Raw genomic sequence first — 27741 nt, forward strand, 5'->3', positions numbered from 1 at the left:
ATAGCCTTGAGTCATTTTTAAAAATAATAAACGGACAGAAATAAAATGAAAACCGACGTTCATATTTACCATGCTGCACAAATTCAGTTTGGCTCTTACTGCTAGAAATTGGATAGCAGTGCTTTTGAGAAAATGATTTGGGAGTAAAGTGAATGCTTTTTGCAGTGAGTTATTTGTTGTTTGTGTATTTTGCAGTCCATCAAAGAATTTCAGTCAGAAGAATGTCTTCAGATTCTTGATAAGGAAGCTGCACTTAAAATACAAGAGAATGACAAATCCCTTTATATATGTGATCAGTTTAGTGGCATTGTTTTTAATCATCTTCAAAAGGTTTGCATTTTTTATATTGTTATTTTTTGTCATACCTTGGTAAAGTGTACCTTTGAAAATTATATAAAAAGTGGAAAATCAGTAGAGATATAAACACTGTGCCATCACTGGGAGACAAAATTGACACATCATCAGATAAATGACAGTGTACTGAATTTTGTTGATTCCATTTCTGTATTTGGCTATTAAACAAATAACCAATAAATGATGATGTAGTATGGGTTAATGTTTTTGTGCCAATTTTTCTTCTGCCATACTTATTTAAGTATGTGTATGTAGTTTGAGAGAAAAAGATGACTGAATTTATTGATCTTTTCAAAAATCGCCAGGCTATCTGCATGGATATTGTTTTAGATAATGTAAGGGGCTAGAAAATTGCTTTGTGAAAAAGAGCCCTATTAATTTTCTTGCTTTATCTTTTTCAGCTTGGTTGTAGGATTGTGGGGCCACAGGTAGTTATCTACTGTATGCAGAATCAACGATGTGTTCCAAAGGCTGACCATCCAGTATTTAATATGACAATGGCTGATGTAACAATATCTTGTACAAGTCTTCCAAAGGAAACAAGGGTAAAATATATAAATATAGAATTCAGATACAGAGATGATGTTTAACTTCTCAGTGTTTATAAAATTATATTTGGCTTCTAGTCATGTTAATTATCAATTACCATATTTTTCGGCCTATAAGAGACACCCCCCCCAAAAGTGGGTGGAAATGTCTGTCCGTCTTATAGAGCAAATGTTGCCAAAGTCCTGCCTGTCCTTCAGCCTCTGCCTCCCAGCAATTTGCCTCCTTGCAACAAACAGCAAACAGCCTGGTCAGCTTCAGCATAGCCTGACTTAGCACAAGCAGCTGATTGGCGGTTGAATTTGACTCCAGAATACCGCTGATCAGCTGTTCCAGGCTGCAAGGATTGCTGCCACCTCCGCGCACCCCATTTTCAGCCTCCACGCATCCTGCTTTCTGCCTGCTTCAGGCATAGAACAGGCTGAAAACGGGACGTGGGGAGGCCAAAAACTGAGCGCGCAGAGGCCAAAAACAGGGTGCATGGAGGTGGCATTGGGTGGCGGTGATCCCCGCATCCTGGAACAGCTGATTGATGGTATTCTGGGAGACCAAGCCAACTACCAATCAGCTGCTTATGCTAAATCAGGCTGTGCTGAACTGAACAGGCTGTTTGCTGCATGGAGGCAAATTGCTGGGAGGCAGAAGCAGATTTTTCCCCCCTTGTTTTCCTTCCCAAAAGCTAGGTGTTTCTTATACTCTGGAACGTCTTATAGTCTTATAAATATGGTAAATGATAGAATAGATACAGAAGCATACAATTCAAAATAAAAGGGATCAGATTTCTTTATTATTTTACCCAAAGTACCTTCAACAGATGTTTAGTAACTTTAAAAACTCTTCAATCCTACTTTTACACGTAAGATGTTTTAGAAATAAATTGCCCTGCCTTAATATCTTTAAGGTATAACATGATTGGTTAAAAGCATTTATTCTTGCTTTGGTAAGAGCAGGTTCATTTTAAGTGATATTTCAAATATTTCAAGATACTTTTTTTCATCCCAGTCCTAAATTATTCTTATTCTGTTTATATAATCTTCTGAAGTTTTATAACTTTTCTGAATCTTCTCAAATTTATCAGGGTAAATGTGTGAATGAACAATAGAACACTCTGTTGATTAGTTACACTTCTATGAAAATTCTTAAAATGTGGTGTTGTTTATATTGAAAATAACTAGCAGCTTTATTTGATTCCTACTTATATCTACTAGTGATTTTTTTTCTATAGGAGGAAGTCCATGAATATGTACAGTTGATGGGTGGTCGTGTATACAGAGATCTTAATGTATTAGTAACCCACCTTATAGCTGGAGAAGTTGGAAGCAAGAAATACTTAGTTGCTGCTAATTTAAAAAAACCCATTTTGCTTCCCATTTGGATAAAAACACTATGGGATAAATCACAGCGCAGGTAAGATAATTGTGTATGGATTTGGATTACCTGAACAATTCTGACCTGCAATATTTCTTAACAAAGAATTAACATTCTTGTTGCAAAAGGGTCATGCTTTAATGAGAAATTCTACAAAGAAAAAAAAACTGTTGGGGAAAATTTATACAATCAAATCTGTATTATTTTCAATTATTCATACAGAATTCTTATTGTCCTGGATCAAAATATAATCACATTTTAAATAAACTCATTAAAATAAGCACGTCTTATGCTTGAGTGCAAGCACCAGTGTCACTCCAAAAATTCCCAACAAATTCTTCTTTTTAATGGGACAGAAAGGACAATTATATATGTATGGAATGATTTTATTAACTGCAATGAAGTTATATTTTTCTGTGTGCCTTAAGACAGTTGTCCAGCCAGTTGCTAGTAGTTAAGTCCCTGCAGTTTTCATGGGAACACTTTTGGAAGTGGTTTGTTCATGCTTTCTTCCTAGGGATGAGAGAAAATGACTGGCCTAAAGTCACTCAGGTGTCTTTATGCCTAAAGCAGGACTAAATTCAAAGGCTCCCATGTTGTAATTTGAGGCCTTAATCACTGCATCAAATTGGCTGTCCATTTAATTTACATCCAGCTTATTCCTAGTTCTAGCCTTATGTAACTTTTGGACTGTGGCTCCAAGCCCCACCCCATCCACATCAATTAAAATCAGAGTAGCACACCTCTGAATTAGATGCATTAACATCATTGTCTACTCAAATAAGTCTGCATTCATCACTGATTTTACAAAGAATGATCAAGAGATAATTATTCTTGTTTTCAAAAGGATCATTAGATACACAGATATAAATATGGGAGAGTTTCTGTGTCCTCCATTTCTTGGTTGTACAATCTGCGTAACTGGTTTAAGCAGCATGGATAGACAAGAAGTCCAGCGTCTCACCACTGAGAATGGTGGTCAATATACAGGGCAACTGAAGATGAATGAATGTACCCATCTTATTGTTCAAGAACCAAAAGGTAAAACAGAAATCTTTGAATTTTTGTTTAGATTGAATTTAAGAGGAGGCTTGCGTTTGTGTAAATATTTTCAGATTGAGAATCAGATTTCACTTTGTACTAGGCTTAAAATTTGAACATAGAATGTACCCTCATATTCCTTTCTATTGGATTTGCTGCAAACAAATTGTGTTAGTGATATTTTTGTGTAGTACTTCAACTGACTATAGTTTTTTATGGCAATGAAAATAAAAATGTTTTAAACTTAATTTGGAATTCTTCAAATACTATTTTCATTTTTCTCCTCTGTCTTTATGTTAAGGTTGCACTTCTGAATTTCATGTTACCTTTTGCTCATTTTCCCTGCATTTATTAAAAGGATTTTGATATTTAAGGAAAGAGAAAGTGTCTACAATAACATTTGATTTATTTTAAAATATATTTAATATATTCTTTTAGAATAAATTCCTCCAAATCATGCAACAGAATTTGGAAGCATAATACATAAACACAAGGTTAAAAATAATAATAAAAGCAATGATAAAATACTTAACCAGAAGGCTTCATATATGGAACAGTCAGGTAGAGTTCTAAACACAATTATAAACCAATATAAAGGGATAAATCTTTACAATTTTCTTGGAAGCTGTAATGAAGGGATGTGGCAGATTCCCTGTGTAAGAATGGCAGATTATATCTAACAAAGTCCTTTATATATGCCTACTTGTATTATAGGTAACACAGAAGAAAGGCTGGTCACTGACTGTAATAAATATCTGATTAATTACAAGGAAGGCTTGCAAGTATTATGATGGAATAGATGTTTTAAGTAACTCAAGCTAAAAGTGCTCAGAACTTTAAAAGTTGACGCCAGCATTTTAAATCAAACCTGAAAACATACCAGTGAGCAATGTATCTGATTACAATTCTCAAGAATAGAGTGATTATTTTCTATATAGGCTTAAATTTAGGAATCATCTTTAAAGAAAATTTTTAAATGATGAATACATTGTAGTTAACGTAGCCTGAATAGATAAAAAAATATAAGTTTGTTCTTATAGATGGATCCAATTCCATTTTTTTCCTACTTACTGAATTAAATTAATTGTAAGGGTGATTTCATGGACACGTTTGAATTTTTGAGTTTAGGTATATATAATGTAAAACCAAATAGAAAATAATGTTGAGCCTCATTGGTTGTTCATGATATTTTATTGATGCAGCAGGTAGGGCTTAATAGAGAGGCATTCTGTTCTAGTGATACATAGCATTATCCAGCCATTGATGTTGCAATGTAAAGCCTCTTTTTGTTAATGATATATTGCCATTGTGATGACCTAATTATACATAATTGCATGTGCAAAAAGTCTCGGACATAGTTATATTGTACCAGTGTCAATGTATAGCTAAGGAATCATTTTTATAAGGAAAATGTAAGCACTTTATATTTCAATGTAGTCTAAAAAATAAGTTTGTGAGTGCAGACTTTTAAGTTGATTTTTAAAAGTATATAGAATAAGGTCTCTAGCATTTTAGCTTATAAGTACAGTTGGTAGTTTTAGAGTAAGGAGCCTTTCTTTATTCCAAACTTTCTGTCACAGTATTGTAGATAGAACAAAGAACTAATTGGGGCAAAAAGATTTAGTATATTTATTTAAGAAAATGTGTACAAATATTGCTTCATATATTTATGCTCATGCAGTTTACAGGCTTCAGAAGAATTGAAACATGTATTTATTATGATTTTGTCTCTTCTTGGAAAAGGTCAGAAATATGAATGTGCAAAAAGGTGGAATGTTCATTGTATATCCATGCAGTGGTTTTTTGACAGCATTGAAAAGAGATTTTGCCAGGATGAATCAATTTATTTAATAGTTCCTAGCACAAAGCAAGATAGTGCACCAAGCACTTCAACTCCTACAAATCAAGCTAGCAAGCCAGACAGTAAGTAATACATAAAGGGACAGATTTCCTATATTATCTAGATTTATAATTATTAACTGACTTAATATTGCATAATTTATTTTTATTATTCATTTATTTATTTATTCATTTGTTTGTTTTTAGGAAAGTACTGGCCCATAAATATTTCAAAGGTCTGAATTCTATTGGGGCTGTTTACTTTGGGATGCTATGCTCATTATTTTTGTTACATTTTTAAGTAGAAGAAATGAGTCTTTTAACAAAGTACAGGTAGTTTTGACATATAAACATCTCAGCATCCCCACATGATCAAATTTCAGGTACTTAGCATGTATATATTACAATTGCAGTGTCCTTGGATCATGTGATCACCTTTTGTGAATTTCTGACAAGCAAAGTCAACAGCAAAGCCAGATTTGCCTAACTGAACTATTAACAACTGCAAATGATCCACTTAATAACCATGGCAAAAACAATCATAAAATTGGATAGCATTCACTTAAAAATAGCTTTGCTTAACAACAGAAATTGTGGTCTTAATTGTGATAATAAGTCAACTACCTGCATTATACCTCAACTTCCCCTTTAGCCATCCCCTTGCTCTAAATGGGGTTATCCTTGAGAAATATTTGGAATCTACAATTCACATAAAATGTGACTGCATGGACAGTTCTTGAAGCCCCTAGTGTTATATTGCGAGAAAAACCTTTTCTGCCATGGTTTCTGCTTTTGGAACATTGTGCCAAAGTGAGAACTGCACTCATTCTTTTGGCCTTTTGAAAGGACTTAAAGATCTGATTCTGCCAACAATCTGAGGTTTCAATGGGGGTATATCATTCTGGATGTGGTTAAAGGGCTAAAATAAGACCCCGCTTCCTCCTCATGTGTATCTTGTTCCCTTCCAATCTTTATTAATTTTAAGATAGTTTATTGTTTCTATTTATTGTTTTAATATTTCATATAGCTGCATTTATTGATTATAAATCACTAAAGTTGTCTCTAGGTGATATAGGCAGCACTTAAATTAAATAAGGCTGTACATGATCTTTAAAAAGAGGGTGCATAGTGCGGAAATGCATTTGAAAACCTATTCAAATCAATAAAGCAACTATATCTTTTTGCACTCATATGAGCCCCCCAAGAGATAAATTTGTTCTATTGATTTGAAAAGAGATGTTTTAGACAGAATCCATGACAATTCATAGCCAACTTGCCAGAGCCAACTCATCACAGGACAAGAATTACACTAATATTGAAAAAATAGAGAAATAAAATCATTAAAGAAAGGATACCAAGCGTGGGACAAAATGAAATGTAAATGACAAAAATTAAAATATTTTAAAATATTTTAAATGATTAAATTGAATTGTTGAATTGTCCTGCAGTGAGTTATCCTGGGGCAAGTTGGCAATAGTGAGTTGACTGTATTGAGTTCACTATGGTGATTTGGCTGCAGCATGTTGTCCCATTTCAGCCATGCTAGTACAAATTGCAGTGTACCTTTCAAAAGGTTTGAAGAACTCTACTGAATAGCAAGATGAGTTACTTCATTTGGTAGCTAAGATTGAACTACATTTTCCAGTATCTTTTTTCATTGGTTTTCACTCCTATGTCCACAATTCTATCAAAACCTATTGGGAAAAAGAAGTTTTTATTGAAGATAAAATAGCTAATATCTTTTCAGTGAAGGAAATTATGTGTAGAACGATGAAAAGCGTGTCTTACAAAATATGTTTATGACAATATATGAAATCATTACAGTGAAATTCTATGAATCACATTCTATCTCTTCATGAGGGCTAATATAAGAATTGTTGGATTAAACTAGGGAGGCTATGGAAACTACAGGATGCCTTTGGGCCAGTTTCTTTCTCGGGCAGACTACTAACGACAGGATTGTTGTTATGGAGTTAAATAAAAATAGGCTTAATGTAAACTATCTTGAATAAAGTAACAAATTCATAATTTTTTCTCTTTCAATGTCCTTTTATTTCCCTTTTGTAGTATTTCCTAAAAGTAATATTCATAACCTGAAATAATGTGTCCTGAAAAATGAATAAGCCATTACTTTATAAGCATTTGAAAATACTCCGCGCTTTTTGCATGCATTGATAACAAACTATGTTGCACTTAGCATAACAGAAGAAAGAAATTAATGGAGAATGAAAGTTAACTAATGTCCAGTATGATTTTTATTCTTGCTTAATCTTCTATGAAATTAGAAAGTAAGTTATAATTGCTATATTCATGCAATGTTCCAAAATAATTCATAAACAACTTTTTCGTCTGAATTTTAAAGGTCGAACACTTTCGGATGTTAGTCATATTTCAAATATCAACTTAAGTGACATTAATGAAACATCATATAGTTCTGTTTTGAATAGCAGACTGGATCCTTCGCCTGATGATCTGAACAACTTGAATATTAGTTCTTTGCAAGCACGTGAGGATTTACTGGATGGATGCCGAGTATGTTTAATAGTGCATGTTCAATTGTAAAATTACCCAGATAATTCTATAGATTTTAGAATTTGTGAGAGTATATTGTTCATGCATGTGACTAGGCAGAATCTGATGTTTCACCTCTGAATAATTGGTTAAAAGCAATTGTCCATTATTATTGCACATCGGACTGAAAAAAAGAAGGCAAAAGCCATTACTTACAAACTCTGTTAAATTATTTTCTTTCCTCATGGAACTGAATTAAGTAACATATTTTAATACAATACTTCATTGATAATATAGCAAACTAAAAATGATCAGTAGTAGGAACATGCTGAAGAAGTGTTGAATGCTAAGTTGTGCTAGTACCAGAGTAATATATAGTAAATAGTAATGAACTATGACAGCCAGTTTAGTATAGTGGTTATGTAATCAGGTTAGAAATTGGGAGAGTGAGTTATATTCCCTCCTGAGGCACAAAGCAAGTTGGATTACATTGAGCCAGTCACTTTCTCTCAACCATGGGAATGGGACAATGACAAATCACTTTTGACAAAACAGATATGATTGAATGGAAGAAAAAAACTATACCACAATGAAAAATACTATAATACTTTAGATAAAAGTTGAATAATGCTGTAACTAAAAGGAAGTGGAATCAATGTTCTCTAAGATTGGTTGTTTGCTTACAGATGCTTCATTACTTTACTGGGTAACATCATCAATGTTAGTAAGTGTGAGGTGGGCTCCCTGTTTGTTTATTATTTGATAAATGTATATGGCCATCTAATTCACACATTGATTATGATTAGTAGTTTGCCCTGCCATTGTTGATGGGGTATGGTTTTCTTCTTGCTAGTTTCTGGATTAGGGTATTGTTCAAATCTTGATTATAGATAATTAATGAGTTTTTCTTGTGGCTTCTGACTGCTAGTTGATATTCATTAATGCACTCTGCTCGTCTTCTGCCTGTTTGTCCTTCTTAATGGCTATTAAAGTCCTTACATTATGTGATATACATGGCTCATTTTTTGTTGTTGTTGTTCTTGGGTTAGTGCAGGGGTGTCACATTTGATCTTATCGGGCTGGATCATGATGTATCATGAATTTTTTTGCCTTTGCGGAAACCAGAGTGGGCTGCCAGTTTGACAGGCCTGGGTTAGTGGATGTTTTGGTTTTCTTAAGTTGTTTTGGAAGCCTTTAGTTGGTTTGTGCTCTAAGAAGATGCTGTGTGGTTGTAATAGCCTGTTGGTTGTTTCTGAAATGTTTTCGATATATGGTGGTAGTATGCTTTATATATAGCAGATTTAATGGTTTTCAAAAGTAAAACTTGAAATACAAAATTACCATAAAAAGGGAAAATTTGGAAGGTGAACAATGAGGAATATTTAAAAACTATCACACAAAACCTCAAAAATTGAAGAAAAAATTACTTCCAATCTTCTTAGGGATGGATACACGATAAAGTACTTTTTTGTTTTCATTTAATGAAAAACAAATAAAAAATTAAATATGAAATGTATACATTCCAAACAATTAAATAATGACATAAATATATAATATAAACTTTAATTCTAAATAAAACATATAATCCATGAATGTATCATAAGAACAATCCCACACATATTTCGTAAATGTTTATAATACATCTACTTTAAATTTAAACAAATAGATAAGAACATAAAGTATATACTTATTAAACTTCAACAACACCCAGTATTTCTATAACTATAACTAAAACTAATCTGGTAATCAAACCCCAAAATCTGAGCTCATTTTTTCTTTATCAAGTAAAAAGGCCAAAAGTGGTCTTCATATAGAAAAGAAAGTACCTAATGTTTTATCTCTAATCCCCGAGTCCCTTGGTGGAGAGGGAGCAGCCTATAAATTGAATTAATAAATAAAAATAAATAAATAATCAAAGCAGTGGATTTAACTGTCAATTCTCTTCGAATAAAGGCTTTCTGTGATGATAATTGTAGAGGAACTGTCTGAAACATTGTCTATGGCCATGATGGCGAACCTCTGGCATGCGTGCCAGAAGCGTCACCAGTTGGTCTTCGCGGGTACTGAAGCCCTGGAAAACAGCCCAAAAAAATGCCCCCAAAACAGGCATATGCATGCTGGCATGTGCCAGAAACCCCAAAGACCAGCTGGTCGGCATGTGCACTGGCCATCTGGTCTTCGGGTTTCCAGCGCGCATGCACATAAGTTCCAGTTTGGGCAATTGGTGTCCGAAAAGATTCACCATCATTGGTCTATGGAGATTCTCAGTCATCCAGGTCATGGTTGTCCCAAAGGTGCTTTTCCCTATGATGTTATACTTCCCTCTTCACCTGCATTCCGAAGCTGTCATGGTAATGAAAAAATGACTGCTACTAGACAGCACCTTGGATGACAGAACCAACCTCAGCCAAGACCCCATGCTGGAGCTCTGCTTGACTACTACCTATTTTAAATACAATGACGTTTCTACAGACAAAAACACGGCTGTGCTATGGGTTTACTATGTCTCCCTTTGTAGTCAATCTCTATATGGAAGAGATAGAAATCAAAGCTCTACACTCCTTCACAAGAATTCCATCCACTCACTGGTATAGGTATGTGGATGATACTTGGGTCAAGATCAAAACACAGGAATTGGAAGTGTTCACCAAATATATCAACTCTCTGGACAGATACATCAAATTCACACTGGAAGGTGCTAAAGAAAATAGGTTAGCCTTCCTGTATTGTGAAGTATACGTTAAGGAAGAAAGAAGTCTTAACATTGAAGTTTACAGAAAACCCACACATACAGATGAATATTAACATTTGATTTCCACCACCCACTGGAGCACAAAATGGAAGTTATGAGAACCCTATTCCACCGAGCTGAAGGCCTGGGAAAGAAAAAGAACGAAAACACATCAAGGAAGTCCTCACAACATGTGGCTATCCCAAGCAGGCCTTCATCAAATCTAAAAAAGACCTTAAGGATCTCCTCCATAACAGACAACAAAGTGAACAATAAATGAAGCAACGTCTTTCCATAGGTTGCAGGAATATTGGAAAAACTCAGGAGGCTTTTCAGCCAACAACATACACACACACTTCAAACCCAAGAATACATTAAGGCAGAAGTTTGTCCATGCCAAGGATAAAATACCCAGACATAAACTGAGCAATGTGATACATGCAGTACAATGCAGCGAGCTATGCGCAGCTCTGTACATTGGGGAAACAAAACAACCACTTTATAAATGCATAGCACAACATAGGAGACATGGCACAAAACCATCAGGACAAGATTCAACAGTCGATCTGCATTTAAAAGATAAAGGGCACTCTTTTGAAGGTAGCAAAGTCCACATTTTGGACAGAGGGGTCAAAGAGGCCATCTATGTTCAAAATTGAACAGCCCTCTCAACAGGGGGGGAGGGATATGATATCATCTATCTCTAATCTACAGTACAGTTCTCTCCAGTTACAAGAAGGTTCCACACGATTTGCACCACTGAGGTGATCTTGATGACACAGATAAATCTCCAGGTGGCCTTAACAACTTGCTAAAAGAATGCAAATGACCAGCTGTCTGCAAGGGAATATAAATCCTGCCATTAACCACCATCCAGTCAGAATTGAAGAAACTTCGATGAGGAGCAGCACATCTTCCCAAAAAACAAACAAACAGAAAGCCCAGTTGCCTCTTGAAAAAGCACCTTTGGAACTATCGAAACATTTTTGCTTTGTAACTGTTCCAAACTCTCAGGATGGCAAGACCAACAAAGTGATTCTTAAAATTAACTTTAACTTTATCATATCTTAAGCAGCTGTGCCAGGGATATCCTTTCCATAATTTGTGTTGGATGTGCTACAGTGCATTGAGTGATTAGGCACTCTTGATAAAGTTGCATGGTATTCATTTTGTTGGAAGATGTTATATAGGTTGCCTGTTTTAGTTTTCCTATGTCCACGTTGTTGCAGTGTGTTTATTTACATCATAATAATGTTTTTGCATGTCACCTGTGGAGTTATGTTGTTACTTTGGTAATGGAGCACTTGCTTACTTGCCTTTTTTTTGGATAAACTTGTGTTTCTAATTTGCTGTTTCTTCTAATGAAGAAAAGGATATTCAGACCGATAGTGGGATATTGTTTTCATGTTTCCTTGTGAATTTTATTCCTCTGAGTATGTTAATTTATTGTTTTTATGTTACATTGTTAGTGTTTCTTTTTTATTATGGTGAAGGTGTCAGTTACATACTGAACCATACTTTTGATTTTATATGTGAGAGTGCTATAGTTTTTAGATATTGCATTATGATCTCTGCTACGATTCCTGAGAATGATAATCTCATGGGTGTTCCTCTGATTTGTTGGTATATTTGTCCAGCAACTGCAAATAGGTAGGGAGGAGGAGATTGATAATGTTCATGATTCTAGATATTTTAGTCTTAGTGAATTTGGCTAGGTTGTGTAGTACTGCTGTCTCTGATTAGTTCTGAATCTATGGATGTAAAGTGTGTTGTGACATTGAATGAAACCATAATTTAAATTTCTTCTTTTTTAGATCTTTAATTATCTGGAGACACTATAGGGGGGAGTTGGTAGTATATTCACTTTCTTCTGTGCAGTGTCTAAATTCCATTGTAAGTTTTTTGCTATCTTGTGTGTTGGGGTCCTTGGTAATGATACAGTTAGACAAAGAGATATGTCAGTCTTCTATTTTTGAGTGTCCATAGAAGCTTGGGAGGATGAGTCCACTAATTTCACCCACCACTTGAATTTACCTTTCTTGATTATAGTGTTCCTCGTCTCTTGAGGGGATGTCCAGTTTTTGTAATGGATTGTGTTTACTGAGATGAAGGTTTCTTTGTCTTCTAGTAATTCTTTGACTTTTGTGTAAATTATGTTCTGCCCGTGATAGCCATGGTTTGATTTTTGCAAGCAAACAACCAAGGACTCCACAATTCACCCCTAAGTTACTCTTTTCTATTGAATACGGAGTGTCTAATCTGCCTTAAATTAGTGCTCCTATATTAGTTCAAATATTTTTCTGCTTTTCTTTTAGATTTATCTTTGTGGCTTTAGTGCCAGAAAATTAGATAAAATGAAAAAGCTGATTAACTCTGGTGGTGCTGTTCGTTTTAATCAACTAAATGAAGATGTGACACATGTTATTGTGGGGGATTGTGATGATGAATTAAAACAATTTTTGAAGAAAACAGATCAGAGGTATTGATAACTAGTTTTAAGATTTACTGGCATTTTTAAAAACTAAAATTTTGGTAAATATTCAGCATGTAAAATAGTTTATTGCAATTTTTATCATTTTCTCAAGAGTGGTGAGGATATTTATTAATTTAAAAAAATTCTGGAATGAAATATTTAAAACCAGGGATGTGTGGATTGTACATATTTGAATCATTGGTTTGTGTCTTTAAAGCATATATATATATGCTTTGTTCAACTTTATTAAATATAATAATAATAATAATAATAATAATAATAATAATAATAATAATAATAATAATAATAATAATAATAATAATAATAATAATAATAATAATAATAATAATAATATGGAATTAAATTAAAAGATTGATTTGCCACAACTGTGATCTCAAAAGCTGTAAACATCTAAGACAATTTCTATACAAACTAAGTTCAGAAATATAGATCATGGTTAAATGTCATGATACAAATATTTTCTCTGGGAAAATTTCTGCTCTAAATGCACACAGTTAACAATGTCAAAAATGTGTACTTTAGACACAACTTTGTATTACCGTGTTTCCCCGAAAATACGACAGGGTCTTATATTTTTTTGACCCACGAAATATGGCCTTGGGCTTATTAGAGGGGGAGGGCTTATTATTTTTCAGGTGCAGGAAGCAGCAAGCCCACCAGCCCCACCCTCTCCGTCCCACCATCTGCTTGCCTGCGGCCACAATGACCCAAGTTCTCCTTGCATCCTGGACTTCGCCTGCCCTGCTTGCTGGCCTCGGAATAGCTGACTGTGCTGCTCTGGCCTCGCGGGGGGAGTGCTCTTCCTGGAAGAACGAACGAACACACACAGACACCTTCCCCCTCCAAGGCAGCCACATCCCTTCACTAACCTGCTTTCCAGCTCCATTCTCCGTTCCACGTGCAGGACAAGAAAAGTAGACTGTGTGCCTATGGTAAAAAAAATCCCAGAAGATACCTTCCAAGTTCTCGCAAAAAAAAAAAAAAGATCTCACAAAGTTGGAAGTAAACTAACAAACTACTTTTCTTGCCCTGCACGTGGCAGTGGAGAATGAAGCAGGAAAGCAGGTTAGTGGAGGGATGTGGCTGCCTTGCGGGGAGGGGGGGGAGATTAGGGATATCTCTCTCTCTCTCTCTCTCTCTCACACACACACACACACACACACACACACACCCCATCCTTTCCTTGGGAGCTCTGCACAGACGCAGAGAAGGTTTCGGATAGAGCATTTGGGGGATGTGCGTCTGCGCTGAGATCCCAAGGAAAGAACGATTGCCAGGAAAAGGGGTGGGGGGATTTTGCCTCTTATCCTATTCTGAGTCTGTGCTGAGCTTCAGAACAGGGTAAGAGAAAATAAAATCTCCCCTCCCCATTTTCAAGCTGTTTGCAAAAATGCCTCATTCCGAGCCGTCAATCCTGCAATATGCTGAAGGCTTGAAATGGAACGTTTTTGCAAACCATTTGAAAATATGGAGGGGGGTATTCCTGCCTTTCCGCCTGTTCTGAAGGTCACACGATAAGAGACAAAATCCTCCCTCCCGCATGCCTTCAATCCTGCAATCCTGGATAATGTGAAGGCTTGGAATGTGGCGTTTTTCAAACGTCTTGAAAATGGGGAGGGGGGATTTCGTCTCTTACGTATCCTGTGCCGATCTTCAGAACAGGGGCAGAGCCAGGAATATCTCCCTCCCCATTTTCAAGCCATTCGCAAAAACGTCCCATTTCGAGCCTTCAATGTGAATATGCAGGTGAGAAGCTCCTACCTCCTGTAGGCATTAAAATCCATACTCTTGGGACATCGAAAGAAACCCTGCTAGGAGACGCTGCTGCCAACATGCAGGAAATCTCCCCCCCCCCCCAAACCTGCAGATCGTCCTTTCAAAGAGGAGTTTCACCAGGATGAAGAGGTGGATGAAGGCGTTTGTGTCACCTTCATCCTGGTGAAACTCCTCTTTGAAAGGACGATTTGCAGGTTGGGGGGGGGAGGAGATTTCCTGAACTTCGGCAGCAGCGTCTCCTCGCATGGTTTCTTCCGATGGCCCAGGTGTATTGATTTCCATGCCTTCTTTTCCTGTTCCGTGGACAGAATTGCGAGCTGTGACTGTCACCGTTAGGCAAGGAGGGCATGAGGCATTTGGATTGTGTTGCTTGGGCTCCTGCTTCTTTTGCAGCAGCGATTGGCTGCAAAAGCGACCGGCATTTGCTGTAGGTAGAGGCCTGAGCGGCACCCGCGAATCAGCTGTTTTCTGAACGGAGCAGCCCAACTGATCCGATTAAGGGGCCAAGAAGCCCTGAGGTGCCCGGGGAAGGGAAGGGCTGTCCCCTGTTCTGGCTAAATCCACCCCTTCACTAGGGCTTATTTTAGGGGAAGGGTTTATATTTTTGCCCACCGCGAAAATCTGGCATGGTCTTAGTTTCAGGACATGTCGTATTGTCGGGGAAACATGGTATGATGTTTAGAAACTTTGCTTTGGTTTCATAGGAGGTATAGAATGCTTTTCCTACATGGTGGATTCATAGTTTTTTTCAATAACAGGCCACATGCTGTGACAGTACAATGGCTTTTGGAATGCTTTAGAAAAGGTTATTTAATACCTGAAGAACAATATGCCCCTGCAAGTTATCAACAAGCGAATATTCCATCTTCTGAGCCACCTTTCATCTCCCCAAAAAATGACATGTTAAAGAAAGAACATGTGAATACTATGGCAGCTGCAGATACTGATGAAGAATTGCTATCTCAGTATGTTACTCATGATTCCAAAGCAGGTAAGGTAACAGGCCCATGAAAAGCAAGGAGACGGACAGGGAAGCAGGCATTCAGCAGGCAGAATAAATAGATAATCTTTTTTATGGTTATCAATCAGCAAATGTACTCCATCATCATCTGTTCTCTTTAATTTATTCTTTGATCATCATTATACTTACACTTGTCCTCTATCTATTAGTAGTCCATAGTCTATGTACCACTGTCCTAAACATCCTTAAATGTTTTTTATTTTTTGTATTCTATTTTTTCATTTGCTTTTTGATAACCTTAGCTACTGTTCTTCAAGGATTTAATTTACAGCTTGCTATCTTTTTTGTGTAATTGTTGTCTATCACCTTGCTTCTTGGACCCTGTTATTAGTTCTTTTCTCATTTGGATTTTCCTTACTACCTACTAAATTTAGTTTCTTCCATTCTCTTCTCTTATTGCAAAGCTCTTACATTTCTAAAAATTGCATGATGTATTCAAAACAACTGATTTGTCAATTCCCAGATGTAACAGATTTCTCACATAGGCACAGGTTATCTGCCCGGTTGCTGGGTGGGCATGACCATGGTGGGCATGGCCTAGTTGGCCTCCTGCACCACGGTGTGTGTGTGTGTGTGTGTGTGTTTCTGCCTTCCCCAGGCTTCGAAGGCTTTCTTCGAGCCTTTGGGAGAGTGAAATCATCCTCCCCCGGGCTCCGGGAGGCACACTCCCCCCTCCCCCAGCCTCCGTGCGGGCCCTGCACTTATCTCGCATCCAAAATAGGCTCTGTGGAAATTCCTGGGAGGGGTGGGGTGGGCGGGGCCAGCCAGTGATGGGATTTGGAGGTTCTCCAAACCGGCCATAACATTTGCTATGGACTCTCCTGAACCTGTAGCAGCCCACCCCTGCACATAGGTGATTGTTTAACTATCGGTCCATATACAAAGTGTGTTATAAATTCTTCCAGAATAGTTCACCAATATACTAAAAAAAGAAAATTAACATTTTATTTATCTTCTAGTTCATTTTGATGACCACACTGAAACTGATCACACTGTCTTTCAAGATGGAAAAGAGGTCACAGTTAGTTCCTTGGCAGAGTCTTCTTCAGTTATTGAAGGAGCCTTATTTAGTGGAAAGAAGTTTCTCATTCTTGGTTTTGGTAAAGCAGATGAATCTTGCATAAGAGCTCTGATTGAAGAGAATGCTGGGAAGGTTCTGTTCCAGGAAAAAAGAGTAATTGCTGATTATGCTGTGGTTCCTCTTCTGGGAAACAAGGTCATATCAACTGTAGAAGATGTGGTTACAAACACATGGCTGGTAAGAATAAGTTGAAAAATAATGTTTCAAACATATATTAATTAAAGAACAAAACAATAAACAAAGGAGGTATTGTTGATATTTTAAAATTACTATTGAAGAATAATATACATCCAAATTATATGTATATGCTAAATTAGGATTATGGTCTTATTTTATTCTTTCTATTTTAATCATTGAGATTTTATAGCAAATGTAAATTAAGCCCCAAACACCAATAGAATACTGTTAATAAATAATTGGATATTTGAATAAAACAGCTACAACAATTTTAACAGTCCTAATGCCTCACTTTGTGTTAACTAAAACTAAAATTAACTTTAGAGAGTCACTTTGGTGTAATGGTAAGGGATACAGGGAATAAACCAGGAGACTAAATTCTGTTTCCACTTGGTAAGTCATTCTCTCATAGCTTTAGAAGCAAGCAATGGCAATTTATTTTTGAAAATGTTGCCAAGAAAATTGCAGTGACTTGTCTAGAGAGTTACCAGGAATCAGCACTGATTTGAAGACACATAATTTAATATAATGCTAACTTTAATTCACAAAACATTTACAATATCATTTGTATTTAAAAATAAGAGCTTAAGAAGGCAATGTTGTGTTGAAGTTTTCAAATAATTGCCTACAATCATATGCCGTTTGATCCTTTAGTGTGGCAGACTCTTGAATTAATATGCTTGAAAACATTTCTAAGTTGTTTAATGTCTTCTTGTTCATTATCTAAGGTGATGTGTATAGAACAACAGACTCTGATAGATCCTCAATCAAGTCCACTTTTCAGCCCAGTGCCAATGAAGGAAGGAGCCACCCCATTACAGCATTTTGTGTTGTCTTTCAGTCAGTTTAGTGGAGCAGAGAGAGAATCTTTAGTATGTTTGGCAAGTCAGCTTGGGGCAAGGTCTGTACACCATGACTTTTTACAATGCTCTGGCATCTTATAATATTAAATCTCTGTCATATTAAAAGAGAAAGGAGAAAATGTATATGCTTTTCAAAAAGGCTAATGATATAAATTACTACCAAATTATTGAAAAATATTGTTCATAGCTTTGTATTTATTTTTGAAAAAATAGTTAAGATTTTTTTCAAAAAATAAAACATTCTTAGGTAGTTTTTCTTTTTAATAATAATATTGATACTTATGGGAAATACCTTTTTTTAAAATGTCGTTTTAGAGTTCAGGAATTCTTCGTGAGAAGAGCCAACCCAAAGAAAGGAATGCTTGTTAGTACTCACCTGGTGCTAAAACAGCCAGATGGTTCTAAATATGAAGCAGCAAAGAAGTGGAATCTTCCTGCCATTACCATGGCTTGGCTATTAGAGTCTGCTAGGATGGGAAAAAAGGCTGATGAAAGTAAATTCCTGATTGAAAATATAGACAACAAAGGTTAGTTGGACTGGAGCTGCACCTAATGGTGCACACTAGCACATATCTGTGTAAACAATAGAAGCATTAATATATTCCCTCACACCCCATCCATAAGCATTTTTTCTATTACATTGTAAAGAAAAATAATATATAAATATTATTTGTTGCTAGATGCCACATTTGACTCATCGGTTTGTGTTTTTAAAGCAATTCTCTCTCTCTCTCTCTCTCTCTCTCTCTCTCTCTCTCTCTCTCTCTCTCTCTCTGTGTGTGTGTGTGTGTATGTATATATATGTATATGTGTGTGTGTATATAAATATATGTGTGTATACACACATATGTATGTATGTATATGTGTATGTATGTATGTATATATGTGTGTGTGTGTATATATGTGTATGTGTGTGTGTGTGGTATTTGTGCTGATAAATAAATAAAGGGAGACTAGTATGGATTTATTTATTTATCAGCACAAATACAACACAAATTTGGGCATACCAGGGGTTGTAACAAAAACACACACACACACACACACACACACATATATATATATAGTGTGTGTGTGGGTGTGTGTGTTTAGATTGCCAAATTGAATCAGTCCAACTCAAAAAGTGAATTTGAGAAAAATGGTGAATTGTTTCAGAGGTAATCAGTTCAATTTCCGAATACAGTATGATATGAAAAGTCAATTTTGAGATTTGATCAAATTGCTGTCAAAGTTCTGAATCAAACCTTTGTTCAACTTTATTAAAAAGATACACATTATAAAGAAAAATAATTTATAAATATTATTGGTCTCCAAGGTGGGGTGTGGGAGGAGTCACTGGATGGTATTATCACGGCCCAATTGCCTGGAGACTGAGGTAAATCTGAGGACACTCCCTCTGCTCCTCCTTCTGACTCCCCAGATTAACCTCGGTCTTCGGCCTAAAAGGAGCTATTTCCTGACTCTCCGGATTTTTTTCTATTTTCCTAAATTGTTTAAGTTGTTTACCTCTTCTTCCTATCCTCCTACCTCTCTCTCCTGCGCTCTCTTTCTGTCTTGCACGAGCTATGCTCACGGCAGTTTTCGCGGGCCCTGAGCCTCTGGCCTCGGTGGGGGGGTGTCCCCTGAGCTTGCGCACCGCCACCAACCTCACCGGAGCAGTGAGGACAGCGTGGGATCTTCACTCCAGGCTCAGTGGCGAGGAAGCAGTGGCTCGATCGGAGCCGGCTCAGGCAATCGGACCACGTGGTCGGCGGTCGCCATCTTGGATTCGAGAGCACATGCGCGAGGCGCAGAGAGCCCTCAGGCTCCAGCAATTTCAGAGCCTCCTCACCCTCCACCGCTAGCGAGGGCTCAGAATCAGAGGGGGAGGAGCAGAAGGACCTTGGGTTCTTAGAGCATGAAGATGCCACAGCCCCAGAGGCCCCTACCATCACAGGGTTATTTCCTCCTTCCTTATTCAGCTCCTTGCTATGCAAGGCTAAGGCCACGGCAGATCTGGACCCTACCCCATCTGCTAGCCAGGACTCCTCTACTCCCAGTACTAGCGGGGGGAAGAGGAAGGGCCCTTTCCACAGACCCCGGGTGGAGAAGGAGGAGATTCCCACTCCAGACCTCTTCATGGATGTCCTCAAATCCCAGTGGTCCAAGCCCGGCTCTTTTCCCACACCAGGTAGCAATGATTGCAGATTTTATAAACTGAATGCTTCTTTCACACAAGCCCTACAGGTTCCTCCCATGGATGCCCCAGGAGCAGCCTTGGCTTCTTCTTCTGCCGTGGTGACAGAGGATATATCTACCTGCCTGAAGGCAGAGGATAGGAGAGCGGAAATGGTCATGCGCAAGACCTTCCAGGCTGTCTCATGGGCGATCAAGGCGGCTGTGGCTGCATCTTTCTTTAACAGGTCCACCCTTCTATGGCTGGAGCAGATCCGCGACAGGACACCAGCATCAGACGTGAGACTTCTACAGGATATTACGAAATTGATGGCGGCTACCCAGTTCTCGGCAGACGCCACCCTGGATGTGGTAAAGTATTCTTCCAGGGCCTTGTCATCCTCAGTGGCATCCAGAAGTTTGCTGTGGCTACGGCACTGGCAGGCTGAGTTCCGGACGAAGTGGCATCTGGCGGAGGCAGATTACAAGCTTTTTGGCCCTGCCCTGGATTCCATTCTTGTTGAGGACAATAACAAGAGGAAAGTCTTCCCGTCCACGTCCAGACGCGCAGACCACTGGGCGGCACCTTACTCCAGGAGACCCTCCTATCGACTTCCTGAGCAGGACACTCAACAGCAGAGGTACTCTGCCCCCAGGTATCCTAGGCAGAGGGATAGGCAATTTTCCAGGGATAGATATAGGCTCCAGCAGCCTGGCAAGTGGTCCTTTCGAGGTGGGGGGCGGCCATCCCTTCCGCAGAGGCAAGTGATTCGGGACCGAATCACCCCATTGGCGGCTGCCTTTCCATCTTTGCGGACTGCTGGGAGGGCATCATCATGGATGCCTGGGTTCTCCAGACAGTCAGGACGGGGCTCCATCTGGAGTTCCGCTCCCAACCCCCCAATAGATTCCGCACCTTTCCTTCCTCCAAGAACCCGGCCAAGCGTGCTCTCATGCGCAAAGCCATTCATCACCTTCTGGAGATTTAAGCAGTAGAACCAGTCCCGGAGGGGGAGAAGGGGTCAGGGTTCTATTCCAAACTGTTCCTAGTCCCCAAGAGCTCAGGGGGTTGGAGGGCAATCCTGGATCTCAAGTTGTTAAACTCCAGAATTGTATATCGTAAATTTAAGATGGCCTCCCTCAAGTCCATTCTGGAGGGGATCAGACAGGGGGATTACCTAGCCTCCATCGATCTCATGGAGGCGTATCTCCACATCATGGTTGCCCCTGATCACCGCAGGTTCCTCAGGTTCTCGTACCAGGGTTCTCATTACCAATACAGGGCTCTTCCCTTCGGGCTGGCCTCTGCTCCCAGGACCACCTTTGTTCCTTCCCAGTTCGCCTTACTGTTATCTTGATAACATCCTAGTACTAGCCCCCTCGGTGGCTTGGGCAGAAGGGGATCACAGTACCACCGTTAGCACCCTAAAGTCCCTGGGGTTCTCGATTAACCTCGAGAAGAGCCACCTAGTCCCCTCCACCAGGCTTCAACATCTGGGAACCATTATTGATTAGGTAAGGGAGGGCAAGGTGTTCCTATCTCGAGCGTAGGGACAGCATTGCGGAATTGGTTCAAGGGATTCGTAGGTCTCAATCTGTCCACGTAGCTCTACTTTCCAGGCTTCTCGGGAAGTTTATCTCCTGCATCGCGATCGTCCCTTGGACTCGTCTCCATGCCAGAGAGTTGCAGTGGTTCCTCCTTTCCCACCAGAGGAACGGAACAAGCGATGCAAGCTTCAAGGTCCTGATGACCCCACAGGTGATTCTCTCCCTACGCTGGTGGCTGTCCCCAGCCCTGTCAAGGGTTCCCTATTCAGGGAACCAGACAGGCTGGTCCTAACAACGGATGCAAGTCTTTTCTCTGGGGTGCCCACCTGCAGTCCCAGTTGGCCCAGGGCTGGTGGCCGCCGCCGGACATGCGGAGGAATATCAACTGGCTGGAGCGCAGAGCGATCCACCTAGCTCTTCAACAGTTCAAGCAGACGGTCACCGGGAACCACATTCTGGTACTGACGGACAACCTGGCAGCCAAGGCCCACGTAAACAAACGGGGGGACCCATTCCGTGGCTCTACGCGATGAGGCAAGACATCTGGGATGCTGAGCGGAGCGGAACCTCCTATCAATCTGGGCAGAATACATCTCCGGAGTGGAAAACCAGCAGGCGGACTGGCTCAGCAGGGAGACAGTAGACCACGGGGAATGACAACTTCACCCCAACATCTTCAACCAGATCTTCCAGAGGTTCGGCTACCCGACTGTGAATCTCTTTGCCTCCCCGTCGAACGCCCAACTTCCAAGATTCATTTCGCGCTTCCCATCGCAAGGGGCGATCAACATCGACTCCCTATGCTACAGAAGGCCGGCAGGCCTGCTTTATGCCTTCCCTCCCCTTCCCCTCGTTCCCGGGGTCTTGAGGAAGTTAGTGGTAGAGAGGGCAGAGATCATCCTAGTGGCCCCACACTGGCCACGGCATCCCTGGTTCGTGGAACTAGTGGAGCTGTCCATCCTGCCCCATTGGAGAATTCCACAGGGGGAGGTGGCCCTACGCCAGGGGAGTCTGGAGCATCCAGACCCAGAGTGGCTCCAGCTGACCGCTTGGCGTTTGAGCGGGAGCAACTGAGGGACGCCCAGATTTCCTCTAGAGTCATCAGCACCATCAAGGCCTCTAGGAGGAGATGCGACCTGGACGTCCTTCACGACAAGGTGCCAGACTTCCCAGATAGATCCTTCATCGGCATCAGTTCCTCAGGTACTGGAATTCCTCCAAGACCAACTGGAGAGAGGTCTGGCTCATAGCACTCTCCCTAGGCAGGTCTCCGACCTAGCCACTATCCTTCGGGGGGGGGGGGCTCCCAGTCCCTGTCACAGGTTCCGGTCATCAAGAGATTTCTCTGAGAGGCGGCCAACCTCCGGCCCCCGTGATCCACCGCCTTCCCTCCTGGGACCTTCCCACGGTGCTCCAGGCACTCCCGGAGGCCCCTTTCGAGACCCTTAGAGAGGTTAGCCTTCAATTCCTCACCCTCAAGGTGGTCTTCCTTGTGGCGATCACCTCAGCCAGGAGGGTGTCCGAGCTTAACGCTCTTTCCACCAGGGCGGATCTATGTATCTTTCATAACAACAGGGTCGTGCTCAGGCTCGATCCAGCCTTCATGCCCAAGGTCAATTCTCCGTTCCATAGGGGCCAGGAGGTAATCCTTCCGGATTTCTGTCCTTCCCCTGCGACACAGAGAGAGAGGTCCTGGCACCGTTTGGATGTGAGAAGGGCTCTGCGCATCTACATCAAGTGCACAGCCCCTTCAGGCGTTCCGAGGCGCTGTTTGTCTCCTTCCATTCCTTGGTTCGGGGCGCTAAAGTCTCCCCGACCACCATCAGCAGGTGGATCAGGTTAGCCATCTCCAAGACCTACAAGGCGCGGCGGCTACCTGTGCCGCAGGGCATCATAGCTCACTCCACCAGGAGCGCTGCCACCTCGGCGGCCTGGGCCACCCAGGCCCCCATCAAGGACATCTGTAGGGCTGCCGCCTGGTCCTCACCGTCACCGTTCATCAGACACCACAGGCTAGATACGAATGCCTCAGCCGAGGCATCTTTCGGGAGGAGGGTCCTTCAGGGTGTGCTGGACACTCGGGAGACTCAGGTCCAGTAATCCCTCCCATGGACATCTAGCTTTGGTATGTCTCATCCAGTGACTCCTCCCACACCCCACCTTGGAGACTGTCAGTTGGTTTTACCTGAACTGCATGTCTCAAGGGTGGTGTGGGAGCAGTCACTTCCCGCCCTTTTGCGCCGGGCCTGAGTAGGTAGGTCCCTCAGTCAGGGACCAGGAAGGGAGTTGGGTGTCTCTATCCCTTCCTTTACAGGTTCCTCTTCATCTGGACCATCGGTTAATCTGGGGAGTTAGAAGGAGGAGCAGAGGAGTGTCCTCAGATTTACCTCAGTCTCCAGGCAATTGGGCCATGATAATACCCATCCAGTGACTGCTCCCACACCACCCTTGAGACATGCAATTCAGGTAAGACCAACTGACAATTGCTAGATGGCCCTGATGTTGCACTAGGTCAGGACACTATTAATAGGGCTTTGCAACAAATGAAATCAGACTTGGAGAAGTGGAAAAACATGTGACATCTCCCTGGTGCTAATCCATATAATTTTCACCATAATTTCTTTCCTCAATCATGGAATAAATATAGTGATATATTAATAGATTATGCAGGTCTTTAAATGTGTCACATTGCTCTTAAATGCTCAGTCATTCAGTAAGCTTTGCAGTTGAATGACATATGGCCCTTTAATCCAATGCTTTTTACAGCATGATGCCTTGATTAGTTTACTCGAAGTATACTCAAAGGTAAACAGGAAAAAAATGTTTTTGCTCTCCCCGACCTGCAGGAGCACTCTGCAGGCTTCAACAGGGCTGGGGGAAGGCAAAATGCCCCCTTTTTTTGCCAAAATGGCATTTTTGCCTTCCCCCAGCCCTACTGAAGACTGCAGCGTGCTTCTGGTGGTGTGGAGGGTGTACAGGGAAGGCAGAACTGCCCCCGGTTTTGCGAAAAACAGCCCATTTTTCACCAAAACGGGGGCATCTTTCCCTTTCCCCAGCTCTGCTGGGGGGTGGAGGAAGGCAAAAATGCCCCCATTTTCCACCTGTTTTTCACAAAAATGGGATGTGGGGGCAGGGCTTTGGGAGGCCAAAAAAGGCTGTATTCTGTGTATAAGACGTATCAACATTTCCATGCTCTTTTAGGGGGGGAAGGTGCATCTTATACTCCGAATAATAAGGTATTTCTTTACAGTTTAATTTTCTGTTGATAATTATACATATTATATAATATTTGCTACCATTGATGAAATAGTATGTTGTTATCATAACGTTATAAAAATTATTAGCTAAGGAATGTCTTTTTAGCACCCAAGAAACATAGTATCCACTTTCAAAATTGAAAGGGCAAACTTACAACTCTGTTGTTTATTTTGTTATAACTGAACATATTAAAGAATAACCAAGGTAATTTTTATCAAAAATCACTGCAAATTGTAGCATAGGAGACCACATTTTTGCCTTACTATTTATTGTAATGAAACGTGAAATACATAGTTTAAAATATTTTTAAATTGTACTTTACATTTTTTAAAGATGAACAAAAGAACCTTACAAATTCTTCAGAAGAAATGGCGAAAAGTATTACATCTACAAATACACCTGATTATCCTAGTAATGTCCTTGAAACTGGAAAGATAACAACAGTGACACCTCTGGATGTGAATTGTTTCCAAAGTAAAGCTTTCCAAAGTGTTATTTCACAGCATATTGGTAAAAATCCTAGCCCTCCAATTGGAAGCAAAGCAGTGCAGAAGGAACCCTCTCTGCATCTGGACACACCATCTAAATTTTTATCGAAAGACAAGCTATTTAAACCTTCTTTTGATGTCAAGGTAAATACTTTGGAAATCTTGTCCCTCTTGTAAATGTTTGAGAAAACAGTTATAATATAACTATCAATAAATATCAATTTGTTTGTTAGTTCTAATTTTCTTTTTAATTTCAAAGCAAATTGAGTATGCTGTGTTTTAATGTTAAGCTACTTTTTATATCTATAGTTATTTATTTTACTTGAATGAATATTTTATTATATGGGTAGTTTATTTTCCAAGTTTGTATTATGACATAACATTGATATGATCATGTTGTAGAGTAAATAAAAGTTGTCCTTTATATGGAATATTAATAATATGTTCTAAAGTGTGTGTATTTGTTTGTTGGTTAGAAGCAGAATTAGAATATATTTTTAAATTTAATATACTGACAAGGCTATATGACTGATCTGCTTTTCTCCTCCCTCTGACAAGGAAGTTTCTTTCATTTGTATTTCAACTTCTATGCTTTCTTCTTATGTTAGGAAAGTTCCAAATTGAACTGATCCAAAATTGTGCTCCCTTGTTCCATATACTTAATTCATTACTTCCAGAAATAATTATATAGTAGATGTGATGAATCCCAATCTTTTCTAAATTCCAGTCAAGTAGTTTGTTTATATCTGGGAAGTTGGTGAATGCTCTGGACCTCACTCACTGCCTTTAAAGTGCTATAGTAAAACATTTCAATTATTTTGCAATTCCTTCTTGAAATCATTACTGTGTTTCCCCGAAAATAAGACAGGGTCTTATTTTGTTTTGACTCACAAAATATGACCTTGGGCTTATTATAGGGGAGGGCTTATTATTTTCTGGGGCAGGCGAGAAGTGAGGCACGCCTTTTACCTTTCCAGCTCCGTCGTTCCTTGCCATTGTGTCCAGGGAAGCTGCTAGTAAAAAAAAAAAACCTTCTCACGAGTTCTATCAAACTTCTTGAAGTCGCGAGAAGGGTTTCTTTTCTTTTTTTTTAACCAGAGGCTTCCCTGGACACAATGGCGAGAAACGCGACAGACCTGGAAAGGTAAGAAGCGTGCCTCACGGCCCAACACTTGCCCCAATGGTAAAGGCAGCCTGTCTGGTTCCCTTCCCCACCGCCCCTTTAGCAAGGGGTGGCAGGTGTGGTGGGGAGAAGCGAGGCATGCCTCTTACCTGTTCAGCCCTGCTGCATTCCTCGCCCATTTGTCCAGTGAAACCCCTTGTAAAAAGTTGAACTCACAAGGTTTTTTTTTACAAGGACGAAAGGGTAAGGAACGCAGCGGAGCTGTCAGTCTCCCGTAGCACTAGGACATGCGTCTCGCTTCTCCCCCCACTGCTACCCTTCACTAAAGGGACATCGGGGAAGGGAAGCAGCCAGGCCCGCCGTTGTCATTGGGGCTTGGTGGAAGGTGTTCTTTTTGTGTGAGGGGGAATAGGGTGCGAGGTGCGTTGCTGGCCTGCCACCTCCCACCCCATCCCCAATGTAACAGCTGCCTGGCTTCTTCCCTTCCTCGACATCCCTTTAGCAAGGGGGGGGGGAGAGAAGTGAGACACGCGTCCTAGCGTGGAATGGGACTGTTTTCCTCCTGCCCTTCGCCCGCCTATTTCGCCCCAAAATGCTGGGGAAGATTTCTTTCTCCTGAGAGGGCCTATTTCCTCTCTGGGACTATCAGTTCTTGAAATGAATCAGATAAGGCTACTGTTTTAGGATTTATTAGCTATTCCCAGGCATTTTGGGGTGGGGGGATTGCAAAGGATTTATTAGCTATTCCCCAGCATTTTGGAGGAGCGTAGTGGAGCTGTCAGTCTGGTAGCGCTAGGACACGAGCCTCGCTTCTCTCCCCCCTCATCTGCCACCCCTCGCTAAAAGGGCGGCAGGGAAGGGAACCAGGCAGGCTGCCTTTACCATTGGGGTGGGGTGGGCGGTGTTTTTTTGCACAAGAGGGAACAGGCAGGAGGGGGTGATCGCATTGCTGGCCCGCCGCTCTTTTTGCGGCGGGCTGTTTGCATAGGAGGGAACGGGGCGTGAAGCACTTTGCTTGGGCTGCATCTCTTTTTGCGGCAGGTCCTCTTTGTCCTGGAAGCTGTACCAATAGGTGGTACAGTGGTAATGGCGGGGACCAATTGCGCATGCGCTTAAATAGTTGGGGGCGGGCTTATTTTCGGGGGAGGGCTTATTATGGCGCATGCTCTGAAAAGCCCGATTGGGCTTATTAGCAGGGCATGTCTTATTTTCGGGAAAACACGATAGATTTCTTAATTAAGGATTAATTTTAATTGAATCTATTCTGACAAAATCTTTAATTCAATATAATTCCTTTACTTGTTGCAAAAATAATGGTTATAGTTTTTGAGTCATAGTTTTGTTTATTTTACAAAGTCCATCAACTATTGC

General features: G+C 40.3%; 1 protein-coding gene across 3 annotated transcripts in view; it reads left to right on the forward strand.

Annotated features, from left to right (window-relative positions):
- Nucleotides 1-27741, forward strand: part of TOPBP1 (DNA topoisomerase II binding protein 1) — an 80225-nt gene that overhangs the window by 5103 nt on the left and 47381 nt on the right. For all 3 annotated transcript variants that reach the window (XM_081971285.1, XM_081971287.1, XM_081971286.1), the window contains exons 3-14: nucleotides 196-330; nucleotides 756-899; nucleotides 2126-2307; nucleotides 3116-3309; nucleotides 5053-5232; nucleotides 7511-7680; nucleotides 12706-12869; nucleotides 15419-15651; nucleotides 16641-16939; nucleotides 17668-17840; nucleotides 18118-18329; nucleotides 25093-25391. In XM_081971285.1, the coding sequence (XP_081827411.1) occupies nucleotides 196-330; nucleotides 756-899; nucleotides 2126-2307; nucleotides 3116-3309; nucleotides 5053-5232; nucleotides 7511-7680; nucleotides 12706-12869; nucleotides 15419-15651; nucleotides 16641-16939; nucleotides 17668-17840; nucleotides 18118-18329; nucleotides 25093-25391 (2385 nt within the window). The remainder of the gene's footprint in view (nucleotides 1-195; nucleotides 331-755; nucleotides 900-2125; nucleotides 2308-3115; nucleotides 3310-5052; nucleotides 5233-7510; nucleotides 7681-12705; nucleotides 12870-15418; nucleotides 15652-16640; nucleotides 16940-17667; nucleotides 17841-18117; nucleotides 18330-25092; nucleotides 25392-27741) is intronic.

This window comes from Natrix helvetica (genome assembly GCF_964273705.1).
Source record: "Natrix helvetica genome assembly, chromosome: Z".
NCBI classification, from domain to species: Eukaryota; Metazoa; Chordata; class Lepidosauria; order Squamata; family Natricidae; genus Natrix; species Natrix helvetica.